We start from the raw sequence: 12,685 nt of genomic DNA on the forward strand, positions 1-12,685 counted from the left end.
CAACTCTGAGATTTTTGGGGTGTCTGTCTCTCTACCTGCTTTGCACATCTGATGACTGTCTTTAATAATTACTTTATTGCTACTCCTCCATAAAGGCCAACTTTGTGGAATGCACAACTAATAGTTTAGTTCTGAAGAGTCACTATGTGTATCTTGGCATCTTCTCTGATTAATCCTCTGCTTCTCTGGGTTGTCGGTTTGGGTAGACGACCAAGTGTTTGTAGGTTTATAATTATGTCATTCTCTTCAATTTTCGGACAAAGGTGCTTGCTTGTTATTCATGACCCAGCTCTGCTTTAGACCTCTTCATAACTTTACTCCTGACATATCTGGTGTGTTGCTTGGTTCTCGTGATGCTATTTGTTCAGTAATGTTAGATAATAAATGTCTGAGTTCTTTCTAGATCCACTGCTCTCTTTTTATACTGCAAAAATTGGATTTTCAAGTTCTGAAAACAACAAAACTCCCTCGAGTACAGTATCCAATATGGCTGCATAAAAATAAGTAACGTAGTTTAAATCACCATTGGTATAAACATTAAGCCCTTCTGAAAGATTGTAATTCATTAAGCCCGAGAAATATATTGTAAGAGGATTTAAAACAAATAGAAAATCTAAGTGCTTCCTGACTTGCAACCAAAACTCTTGCTACTTGGGTGTGATGTCATTTCCAGCTCAGACTTTGGAGACAATTTGAATGCAGCATTATATGGCACTGAAATTATGCACAAATGGACAACCTCTAACTACCAATTAAGTGATTTCAGAAGGCTAACGATTGCACTAGATTTGATCAGAGTAAAGAAAGCTGATTATAAATGCATGCCGCACTTTTCAGAGTTTAGAGGGCAGGGGGGAAGGAAATAGTTTATTCCCTTCCACTTCATTTTGTTCTGTTGGTTAAAATAGCAACAGTCCATTTAGTCCAGATAAGATGCAAGTGACTATTTCTATCAAAATAAGCACAAAGAGCAGTTCATTATTTATGCAGCTGTGGCTAATAACCAGGATAGGCCTGTGTGGTGCTGGTGCACATGTGCAGACGTGCAGACTGGGCAACAGCTGAATGTGGGACAGGCCTGCACGCTATCCGGCAGAAAGTAACGGTACTTTTATGGAAACGCCTCACTGACCCCCAACCAGCAGCCAGTAGGGTCTGTTCAGACCGTGGTCACACCTCACCGATAGTCTCGCAGCTCTGACTTCACTGGTTTGAGTTTTTATCTACAAAAAGAATTTTTGAATCAAAACGTGAGGACTAAAACACTATCAGAAGGTAAGACTTTCTTTTTTTGTTATTTAAAAACACAACTTCCCTTCTCTTTTATCTCTTCACATGAAATAACTGTGACTTTATCTTTGGACATAGAATTGTGTTGAATTATCTTTTCTAAACATATCAAAGTGAAAATTAAAACACAATGAGTAGAGGAGTGGCAAAATAATAAAATGTATACACTCAACTTTGTGAGCAGCATTTTATCTGACAGGTTTGTTCATGACTGCCTGGAAAAGTTAGCTGTTTCCAGCCTAGTTTTGGTGAATTGAACTTTTTCTTCACATGCACTCACTGCAAGGCCCAAAGAATGCTCTAAGCTATGGTAGTGATAACACTTGACTCTTTCCGTGTAACATGTGTCAAACTCATTTATTTTCGTCATGAATTCTTGTGCCAGCTGTGTACAAAAATAGGACAGCACCTGCTGAAACTAAAATTTTCCAGTTAGCACAATTTTCTTCAGTTAATGATGAAGACCTTAAACATTTTACTCAAGTTGTAGATTAGATTTATTGGAAATAAGTACATTTTCTTGTTTAGTTAATAAAATATGTAGACTGATGATAGTTTGGGAGTTGACAGGATATATTATGTAACAATGATTCAGTAAATTTTAGCTCCAGACGACATGTTGCCATGCATGCTTTAGGAAAATGACAGGTGATCTCCCATATTTATCGTTCTGTGCTACTGAACGATAAAACAAAAACATACTTCTTAAGAACAAATCTACAAAATATAAAATTGCATCTTCCTGTGTCTACCTGGCAGCAGCCAGTCACTGCATGTTGGCATTTTGGATCATTTCGCTCAGCTTGTTTCGTTACATTTAGTGCAAGACCTTCAGTCTCCCCAAATCCAAACCACTGTTTGTTTGTTTGTGTTTTTCAGAAACTGTACAGAGCAGATTAACAAAGATAAATAAATAGAAACATAAACATAAATACACCATGCGGTTCATCCGGTTTGAAAATCAAAGGCTATTGATTAAACCAGAATATATCTGAGCCAATCAGGCTTTTGAAAATGTTATAACAGAAAGATGCTCTTTTTAAACTTTTATTTTAACAACTCATCCTATTCAGAACTATAGAGACTTGAAACATGAATAAGCTTGGTATATGTATCCAGGTTGAGTCACCGTAGTTTCTCCTTTAACTGTGGTGTTTTCGCGTTTGATTGTGTTGATCCTGAACACTCCTTTTTGACCTTAAACTGCTCAAAATACAGCAATTTCTGATTTACAGCAATAAGATCATCAGATCCGAATAGAAGGTGTGTGTGGATGCTGACAAACAGTGACTGTTTTACAGGGGGAAGACTAATAGTCCCCTTTGTTCACCAAGTTGTTGAGCTCTGAGTCTGGCCATTTTGTGGAGGGTCCTTTGGGCGACATGTGGGTGCCAGCTTGATCTTTGTCCAACTGCCTATCACTCATTACAAATAGAAATGATCACATGTTCTGGGTGCATAAGTGGGATATAAATAGGAGCAAGCAGGCCTTCACTGCACTCTTTCTCAACAGACTGAGGAGCAGAATGGCTGGCTTCGCCTCAAATCTGCTTTTAAGATTACATCAGAAAAACGCAACCTAACTATTAATGTTGAAAAAAATAAAATGATGAACAAGTTAACTGTTGCAACGACAAAGTTGCAGTGATAAAAATGCTAATACCAAAGAATGTAATTAAGACTTTGGCCAAAATTTTATGGAAAAGACACACCACTTCAATTGTTTTCATTACCAGAAGCAGCAACCAACACAAACAGAGTTTGCTTTTTTGTTTGTTTTTTATTGAATGTATTAAATACATAGGACAATTCAAAATGTAAAGCACCTTAGAAAGATAAACAGTTTTAGTTCATACCTAATAATTTTGAATCCAGTTTGGCTCAAATGAATCCAGATCCATCATAATCCAATCATACAGTTACTTTCAGATTTAATTGCTGTATTTGGTCTAATTCAATTTCTGATTTAAATAGTTATTCAATGCCAATCAGTAGAAAGGGATTTATCAAAGCAAAATGGAAGCAGCATGGTCAATAGCTTTGTTCAGATAAAAACAGAGGAACTGAGCCAGGAGTACTTTCTGTGAAAAAAAGAGAAGCTGCTCAGTTATTGACTTTGTCCAATACAGAGCTAGGGATAGACAGAACAACTTTTTATTAAAAGAAATAAACAAAGAGCATAATTGTTTATTTCAATAATCTACCTGTACTGCTGTGCAATTTAAGTGTTATAAAATGTTTCCATTTATATTGATAATTTGATTATGGCCATCTCTCCCCTTGGTTTGCAGCTACATTTACAACAAATCCTGTTTGTCAACTTGTCATTGTGGCACAAACATGACTGAGGTGGCACAGGTTGCAGCTGTTGACATTCATGATGATAAAAATGATGCAAACGACAACGAGCACAGGACGAGTGCCGAAGAAGACTCGGAGGAGGAAATGAGACAGGAAGAGGACGATGAGACATTTAGCGATGCTGAGGAGAGAAGTGAAAGGACACCACAGAGCAAAGGCAGAGAAACTAACAGAGTGAAAGACCAAACAAGTGAGGAGGCTGAGTCAACACAACTGAATGGAGAGGAAAGCGATGAAAGTGAGAAAAAGGATGCTGTCAATGGTGTTTCGGACAGTAAAGATCAAGTACAGGAAACAGACAACTCACAGAACATGTCTGATCTGGCTTTTAAGAAAGAGGTAAGACACTGGAGCTGGACAAGCAAGATTGTGTCATTATATAAGCTTAAAATCTGACACAACATTTTATAATCTCCATACAAACTGTAGAAGCTGCTGAGGGCCAGAAGGCCAGTGGCCAGGACCTATGTGCCGAAGCTGAACAAAGAAAAAGGAGATGTGACAAACAAGTTTGAGGCCATGCAGAAAGCCAGAGAGGAGCGCAGCCGGCAGAGGAACAGGGACGAACAGCAGAAGAGGAAGGATCAATACGTCAAGGAGAGGGAGTGGAATCGCAGAAAGCAGCAGGTCAAAGAGAGACAAATGGCACTAACGTCCGACTGTGAGCTGCATGGCATGATGGGGCATGATGGAGGTGACGAAGCTGCCAGTCTGAGTGAGAATTTAGTCTTTAATCCAGAGCGCTGCAGCTCCAGACACACTGCCTTAATACTAATGGTCACATTTAATAACTCATTTCAGTTTTATAATTTTCAGCCTTGATTTGTCTTGGTTTTTATTAAAAGTCATATTAATGTGCATTGAATCATAAACTAAACACTAGTTGTACTGACATGCACTAATCAAATCACTTGACTGCAACAAATTATTATTTTACAAATTAGGTAATTTATTTATCTTAAATTTTGCTCACCTACATAGTGCAAAATCGCAATATTTGTCGTCTTACTTAATTTGTTTTTCATGTTAGATCACATCAGATTATGTAATACTAGAATAAGTAGCTGTTCAATAAGTTACACCTAGACTGTATCTAAATGTTTAATTCTGGGAAATTTAGATTTTTTTTAAGTTTGTGCTAAATCTTTAGGAAATCTGCATTTATTTTATTTTTCAAAAAATAAGAAATCTTTAATATTTAACATGCTTAATGAATGAAAAAAAAAAGAGTCAAATGTGCCTGTTCAGAAATAATTAGTGAGAAATTCACCCAACCCCTATTGAGTTTAATTTAATTTATTTGTTATTTTTGTGTGTTTTCGCAAAGACTCAGAGCTGCTATTTTTTTTCTTTCTATTTTCTGGTTATCTGCGGCTTGTCAGAGGAATTAACACAGTTTATTTGTTGTTTGTGCACATTATATTTTTCATGCATTTTATAATCAGTAGATGAAAATCAATGGCGTTTAGATACAAATGATCTTAATTGCATAGAAAACCTCCCAATTAAAAAAAAAAAAACAGAATAAAAAAAATCTAATTTTGCTCATTAATAAATGAATGGAATTTAAATTTTCAACTCAGTTTTAGTGTGCAAAAATAAAATCAGAGATCCAGAATTTGAGAGTAAACAGCTTTTCTTCTAGTCTGCAGGAAATAAAATAAAGGCAGTGATTCAATGTTATGTGAGTGGATTAGTGTTGATAAGCAGACACAACAACCCTCCTGTAAACTGTCGTGCCAGAGCCTGCCAGGGATGGACACCTACGCTCATCCCCTATCTGTGCAGCTACACTGCAGGCCAATCAGAGGCCCACCAGCAGGCCACATGACCCTGATATTAACAGGGATTTGGCCCTAGTTCTTGCTGGGACCAGTATGGCTCCTTAGTGGCAGAGGAGATGATCCCAGCTAAACCTTAACCTCACCACTCTCTCTCTCTCTCTCTGTGATGTACTGCAGATAAAAGAACTACTTGCTTCCAGTGATGAGGAAGAGGAGGTAAAAACGAAAAAGGTGGAAAAGTCCTACGTCCCCAAAATCACAGGTAAGACACATAAAGGGACGCAGCTATTAATAGGAATATGGCGGAGAAGGGGATAGGCTGAAGGCTTACGTCTTCCTGTGTGATTTATCCAGGTAGTGTGAAGGGGAAGTTTGCAGAAATGGAGAAACAAAGACAAGAAGAGGAGAGGAAGAGGATGGAGGAGGAGAGGAAGAAGAGAGAGGCCCAGGACAACATGGAGAAAGCCAAAATTAAGAAGGAACTGGCTAAGAAAGCTGCTGAGGTCAGTGATCTCAGGGTTAACTGGTTGCAAAGAGTCTCATATCTTACTGAGAAGCATGGCGGCCTGTGTGAGAGGTTCAGTCCTTCCTATATGGTGACAATGGAGCACTTTCCTCTGTAATGACTGAGATAATCCTCAGCTGCCACTTGGAATAGTTATTTTAAGTGGCTTTTGAGATGAGAACAGTTGGCAGGGGCTGGAAATAGGTCTGAAACCCAACGGTAGCATTGTTGACATGTGAAGACCATGAACCGACAGCGTGTTCAATGTGTCACAAGTTTGGAAAATGATTTGAGGTAAATGATTTAAAGATTACCAATTGTTATGCACAGAAAAAATAACAGAAGGCTTACTGTTAAGTTCTCGGGAAAGGGTTATGTAAGTATTCTTGTGCCAAATAGGTAATCACAGGCTATTACCTGCTATCTCTGTGCCCTAGTTCTGCTTCAGTGCAGTGTGAGTGACATTAACAGAACTGAAATGAATAACAGAAGGAAAACTCAGTCAGGACGCTGTTAATGACAGATAATTGTGATATTAAATTTACTTTATGGATTGCTATATATTACATCTTAAAACTGACTTGAATATTGTCAGCTGACTATTTTACCGCCAAAATTACAATCCTTGTAGGAGATCAACTTTGAAGTCAAAAAAATTTTGTTTTTATCTTGCTTGTTGAGAAAACATCAAATCTACACACAAAACACATTCAACATCATACTCAATAAATTTCCAATTATATTGAAAAATGTTTAAATGAGAAAATATATGTTTTTGGTATTGGTATTATTAATGTTTTTTTGTTAGCAGTCATACTAAATACAATCTATCAAGACTCCTCAAACTAGACATTGGAGCAAACAATGTCTAGTAAAATAAAATGTAAACTGGGAAAACATTTATGAATTTGAGTGTATTTGTGAGCTCATCTCCATGCTCCTTGTTTTCCAGGTTTGCCCCCAAAGTACATTGGTTTTTAAGGACTAAAAACATTCAATCTTTCTCTTTAAGCCACAGGGGTAAAGCTACAAGAGATTGACAAATGTTAAGAAAAGCAATTCACCCTTAAATTTAACATGTTATAAAAATTTACTAGAACAGAATAAAAATGTCTAGTTCAGAGAGCTTTCAGTTTTCTTAAATGAAATCAGTTTTGAGCTATTCCTGTATCAACAAATGAAGTAAAGCTAAATCATATATATTACAAATTAGCTTACAGTGAATGTCACGTAAAAATGTAATATCAGTGTGTATGTTCTGCTTAAAGATTCACAATTCAAGATTTTAAGCACTTGCTTTACAACTTTTACTCACCACTTATTTTCATTCAATTATTTTCTTTGATGTTAACAAGTTTCAATCTAGAAGGAACTAGAAGTGAGCTGCTAGGTGTAGACAGCCCAGGCCTGCCAACTGTTTCCCACACATCCCAGTTTCTAAATTTGCTGTAGACTTCCATCCTGTGACAGATTTAGACTCGGCTATCTTGAACTCACACCCCTCACCCTCATAATGGCCCACTGCAAATGGTGACAGTAGACCTGCAGAGTGTCCCACTCTCACACCCAAACCTCACAGTGAATTTTTATGTATTTTACAGGAAGGAGATGACACAATCCTGATACGTGTGGTTCCAGCAAAGCAGTCAAGACCTCCAGGCAAAATCAAGATGAACTTCGAGGACATTGAGAAAAGCCGGGAGGAGGAGCTGAGGAAAAAGGTAGAGGAGGAGAAAAAGAGACGGTATGATGAAAACAGACGCTCCTTCAGGGAAGCCAAGCGGCGCTCTATTGTTCAACAAGAGGTAAAAAAAACTTTTTAAGCTGCTTTTACAACGTCACCATGGCATAAGGCATAAGAAGACATAAGGGTCTTCTTTATTTGAAAAAGGATGAAGAAGAAAAACCTTCAGAGAAATCGTCGGTGACTCCTGGAAAGCTGAAGCTGACGTTTGAGGAGCTGGAAAAGGAAAGGCAGGAGCAGCAGAGGAAGCAAGCTGAAGAAGAAGCCAAACAACGTTTGCTGGAGGAGAAGAAGGCTTTTCAGGAGGCAAAACAGGGAATGGTAAACAAAATACATCAAGTGTAAAAACAAATGCAACATGTTTTATTTAACTTAATGTGCCTGTTCACATAGCTAAAACCTGAACTTTAGCGCCACGTGCAACAATGAAAGTTCTCAAAACAATTAAAATTGAAATTATGATTGTGTTTAATACGTGTTGAGCAAACCTAAAAGATTACATCTAATTAGGAAGAAGATGAGGACATCAGCCAGGAGGATCAGGAGGACAAAGAGGAGATTCGTCCTGGAAAACTGAGGCTGAGCTTCGAGGAGGTGGAGAGACAAAGAGTTGAAGAGGAGCGCAAAAGAGCAGAGAAGGAGACCAAGAGACGCATGGAGGAGGAGAGAAGAGCTTTTGCTGAAGCAAGGAAAAGCATGGTCAATATTGTTTTCATTTTTGATAAAAAAAATAATTTGTATAAATATGTGCATGGTTTTCAAAGCTGTCTGCAAATCTAAAATTGTTTTTCTGAGGAAACATCCTCATAATTTGCAGGTTTTGTTGGCTATTATAATAAATTGTGGGTAAAACAGGAAATATTTAACTGAAGCTTAGTTATTATGTCTGAAAGGATTTGTCAAAAATAAAAGGCTGAATTAGTAACACAAAACTAACATCAGTGGAATAAATCCACAGAACACCTCCCAAATAGAGGAAATAATACCAGGGAAAAAATCAGAGGAATCATAGAAGAAGTAGATTATTTACAGACATTACCAAGAATCCTTAAACTTACATTGTATTCTTTTCTCAGCTGATAGATGAAGATGATGAAGTGCTGATGGCCTTGCTGAACCTAGAGGGCAGCAAACCTGGGAAAATCTGCGCCAGCTTTGAAAACTTAGAGCGGCAGAGACGTGAGGAGGAGCAGAGGAAAGCAGAGGAGGAGGCCAAGAGGAGGCTGGAGGAGGAGAAGAGGCTCTTTGCTGAGGCTCGCAAGAGCATGGTGAGCCAAGTGACTCAGTGATCAAATTTTACAGCACGTTTGTGTTGGGCTGGTTACTAATATGACTTAGTTCAGTCGTTGTTCAGCCTTTTTGTAGTGCTTACACAGTGCCAGTAATAGGTTTACATATCATTGCTATGAAAGTCATAATAATTTGGGCCTTTGAATTATGCTTCTGAGACTGTTTTCTATGCTGATTTTTCTATTAATATTAAGTACAAAATAATACACAGCAGCTCAAATATTTTTTTAAAAAATTGTTAATATTTTTTTTGCTAAACAGGCTTTAGCAGGCTTCAGAGAAATTTAATTTTTTGACACCCTCAGTACAATTGTGGCATAATCACAACTGTTTCCTATTATGGAGCTGGTTATCAAATAAAGTTCACTTATTTTCAAGGGTCATGACACCTGAAACTTACAAACTAAAGAACACTTTACCAACTGACAGGCATGGTGGTGGTAGCATCATGCTGAGGGTATGCTTTACTGCAAGGCATGATGGCACATTTGAGAAATTGATAAAAAATATGCTGTATTATAATTTTGTCCATAATATAAGAAAAACAAGAACAGTGCAAATGCATTACTAAGACATCCAAATGATTAAGACTTTCATAATTGATGTATGTAAACTTTTGGCCTTTATATATGTTCTCTATATTTTTCTACTGGGCTCAAGTGACATGTCTGTACTGCTGTTACCATCTCCAAATCATCTCTTTAAGAGCCCTATCCTGGATCAGGAAAAATCTGCATATGGAGATGAAACAGTAAGGTTTTTTTTTTTTAGTTTAACCTTTTGAAAAAATACTATAAAGTCAAATTTAAATCTGGATTTTCATGCAGAATAATAACAGGATGCATGCTGACTCTAAATGCATAGTGGGAATAGAGTTACCTTGTTACGTTACGTTACGTTACGTTACGTTACGTTACGTTATGTTACGTTACGTTACCTGATATTCTTTTAGGTGCTGGAAGATGACGAGGTGATGGTGAAGAGTGAGTCTCAGGAGGCTCTGCACCCCAGAAAATTGGAGATCAACTTTGAGGAGCTCCTAAAAGAAAAGGAAGAGGCTGAGAGGAGACGCAAAGCTGAGGAGCGCAAAAAGAAACTGGAGCAGGAAAAGCAGGAATTTGAGCAGCTCAGAAAAGAGATGGGAGAGGTTTGTCTTTAAATTTTAAAGTCTTGTGTAAACCCACATTTGTTTTAGATACCTCTTCACCTAAGGTTTGAATTCATTTGCTAGACTTCAAATGTTTGTGAATATGACACCGATATTCTTTGTTTTAATTTTGGACTGTGGCTCTAAACTTTCATAATGTAACACTTAATTTGTGGTGATATTTTACAGGAAGAAATAAACGAAAGCTCAGACGTCATAAGCACGGAATACGAAGAACTGACAAAACTCAAGAAAACTGGTTCCATTAAGGCCAAAAACCTCAAGTCCAAATTTGAGAAAATCAAGCAGCTGACAGAGGAGGAGATCCAGAAAAAGATCGAGATGGAACGAGAGCGGAGGAAGGCCATTGATGACGAAATTAAACAGAGAGAAGCTGAAAGGGCCCAGGAGGTAAAAGGACTGAAATGTTAAATGAAGAATTTATCTTTTCTCTGCAGAACATAGTTTGCGCTGACTCTTAAAGAACCTTGAAAACCTAAAACAATCCTAGATGTCTTACTGTGAAAATATGAATGAGTCTTCTATTACAAACAAGTTCTTGTGTCAAAAGACAAAAATTGTTAGTTTTCAAAAGCTAATGCATCAAAAAGCAAAATATAGTAGTAGAATTAATTGAAAAATAATTCAAAAACACATACACCTGAAATACTACATACTGTATGTCCACTGTATAAAAAGAGACACAACCATTTAGGTAATTTAAGATTATTTCTACTTTTGAAATGCCAGAAAAATGCTTTATTCAAATTCAGAGGCTTTCAAACTAAGATTACAACATTTTTAAACAGTTCGGCCATAGAAAAGTCCAGCAGTCAGGAGGTCGGTCCTACTTATCTCAGAGATTCACTGGATTTGTTAAGAAACGTGTGTATCAACAAGACCATGGGAAGATGCTGACTGAAGCTGGTAAGATAGTGACTGAAGCTGGTAAGATAGTGACTGAAGCTGGTAAGATAGTGACTGAAGCTGGTAAGATAGTGTCATCCACAGTGAAAAACATTAATGAACCAACAGGAGCAGAAAAGCCTAGTCTGGCAAGAAGGAAGAGGAAAGAGCATCATATTGAAATATTGGATATTGAAGAAACATGGAGGTTAAGGTGTTTAAGCAAACTGGACTTCCAAATGAACAATGGCCATGTCTTTTAACAATGTGTTTTTAGAAATCTTGTTTGAACTGTACATATGCCCTATGCATTTCAGGACGAGGAAAAAGAAGAAAGAGAGACAACTTCAGTGAGATCTGACGACCTACCGTTCAAACAGAAGGTGGACATGCGGGCCCGGTTCGAACAAATGGCCAAAGCCAGAGAGGAAGAAGAACGGAGGAGAATAGAGGAGCAGAAGCTGCAGAGGATGCAGTTTGAACAGCAAGAAATTGATGCTGCGCTGCAAAAAGTACCTGACTGTGTCACATACAAATTAGAACTAGGCTCACTTAGGCTTCATTGGATGCCTGTAAGAGAACTTGACTGTTTTTGTCTGCTTGCAGAAAAAAGAGGATGACGGCGAGGATGAAGGCAGCATCATCAACGGATCTGCAGCCTATGAAGATGAGGAAGATCATGCGAGGTCAGGTGCGCCGTGGTTTAAAAAGCCCCTCAAAAACCAGTCGGTGGTGGATTCTGAGCCAGTTCGGTTCACCGTTAAGATCACCGGAGAGCCAAAGCCAGAGGTCACCTGGTGGTTTGAGGGAGAGATGCTCCAGGACTGTGAGGACTATCAGTATATCGAAAGAGGAGAGACATACTGCCTCTACCTGCCGGAGACCTTCCCGGAGGATGAGGGGGAGTACATGTGCAAGGCTGTGAACAGCAGGGGCACAGCAGCAAGTACCTGCATTCTCACAATAGAAAGTAAGACCACTCTGGTGTGACCGCATGCCTGCATGGTGATCTTTCCCTGGAATTTACCTCACTTTACAAAGTGGATCGCATGCTCCTCTTGTTCAGGAACTCAGGCTGAAAAACAAACTTTCATAACAGTTCTTCTGTTTCTGTCTTGCAGCTTATGACTACTGAAGCCTCTCCCTGTTGTTTTTCAATGTAAAACATCATCCACTGTGGTCAAATGGTAGAGGGACGGACAGTATGCTTGGCATTCCTAAGACAAGGATACACAGCACATGCACAAGAAATTATGTTGTTTACGTATTGCTCAATGAAAAATGCTGCCCACCCTTCAGGGATTTTGGATTATACCTGTGCCAAAACAGACAGATTCCTGTTTCAACACCAGGGGTCGCATTGTGCTTCAAATATGTTATTGTTGCAAAACCTCAACAATGTTAATCAGTTCAAAATGCTGTTGATCTACATTGTAAATATCACACTTTTATAGTCCATAAACAGCAAACAAGACTAATCTGATCTCACATCGAGAGGCAACACTTATCAAAGTACGACTGCAACAGTCACATTTTGCAGGAAATAAATTCATGTGTACATCCCAATTTTTATATGCAGAATCTGACAAAAACAATTGATCATTGATTATTTTTCATGAACAATGTTAAAAATGCCAATTTTCTCTAAATTCTTGATT

At 38.1% G+C, this 12,685-nt stretch overlaps 1 protein-coding gene across 3 annotated transcripts; it reads left to right on the plus strand.

Moving 5' to 3' along the window:
- The first annotated feature begins 1,130 nt into the window (after positions 1 to 1,130).
- nexn (nexilin (F actin binding protein)) lies at positions 1,131 to 12,499 on the plus strand. 3 transcript variants are annotated; one of them, XM_028028578.1, is made up of 15 exons: positions 1,131 to 1,275; positions 3,582 to 3,990; positions 4,081 to 4,278; positions 5,613 to 5,697; positions 5,790 to 5,938; positions 7,542 to 7,745; positions 7,832 to 8,005; positions 8,195 to 8,383; positions 8,761 to 8,952; positions 9,681 to 9,725; positions 9,927 to 10,121; positions 10,311 to 10,532; positions 11,345 to 11,539; positions 11,634 to 11,997; positions 12,149 to 12,499. In XM_028028578.1, the coding sequence occupies exons 2-15, from the start codon at positions 3,631 to 3,633 to the stop codon at positions 12,160 to 12,162; spliced, it is 2,586 nt and encodes an 861-aa protein (XP_027884379.1). In that variant the 5' UTR covers positions 1,131 to 1,275; positions 3,582 to 3,630; the 3' UTR covers positions 12,163 to 12,499. The 3 variants fall into 3 exon arrangements, with proteins under 3 accessions (XP_027884379.1, XP_027884378.1, XP_027884380.1); XM_028028577.1 differs by lacking the exon at positions 12,149 to 12,499 and having other exon boundaries at positions 11,634 to 12,114; XM_028028579.1 differs by lacking the exons at positions 9,681 to 9,725; positions 12,149 to 12,499 and having other exon boundaries at positions 11,634 to 12,112.
- Positions 12,500 to 12,685: the final 186 nt, after the last annotated feature.

This window comes from Xiphophorus couchianus, chromosome 9 (genome assembly GCF_001444195.1).
Source record: "Xiphophorus couchianus chromosome 9, X_couchianus-1.0, whole genome shotgun sequence".
Classification (NCBI taxonomy): Eukaryota; Metazoa; Chordata; class Actinopteri; order Cyprinodontiformes; family Poeciliidae; genus Xiphophorus; species Xiphophorus couchianus.

Coding starts and splice junctions, on each gene's coding strand:
- nexn (XM_028028577.1), top strand. CDS start 3,631: ATGACTGAGGTGGCACAGGTTGCAGCTGTTGACATTCATGATGATAAA. Junction 5,698..5,789: donor CTACGTCCCCAAAATCACAG/GTAAGACACATA, acceptor TGATTTATCCAG/GTAGTGTGAAGGGGAAGTTT. Junction 9,726..9,926: donor CTGCATATGGAGATGAAACA/GTAAGGTTTTTT, acceptor ATATTCTTTTAG/GTGCTGGAAGATGACGAGGT.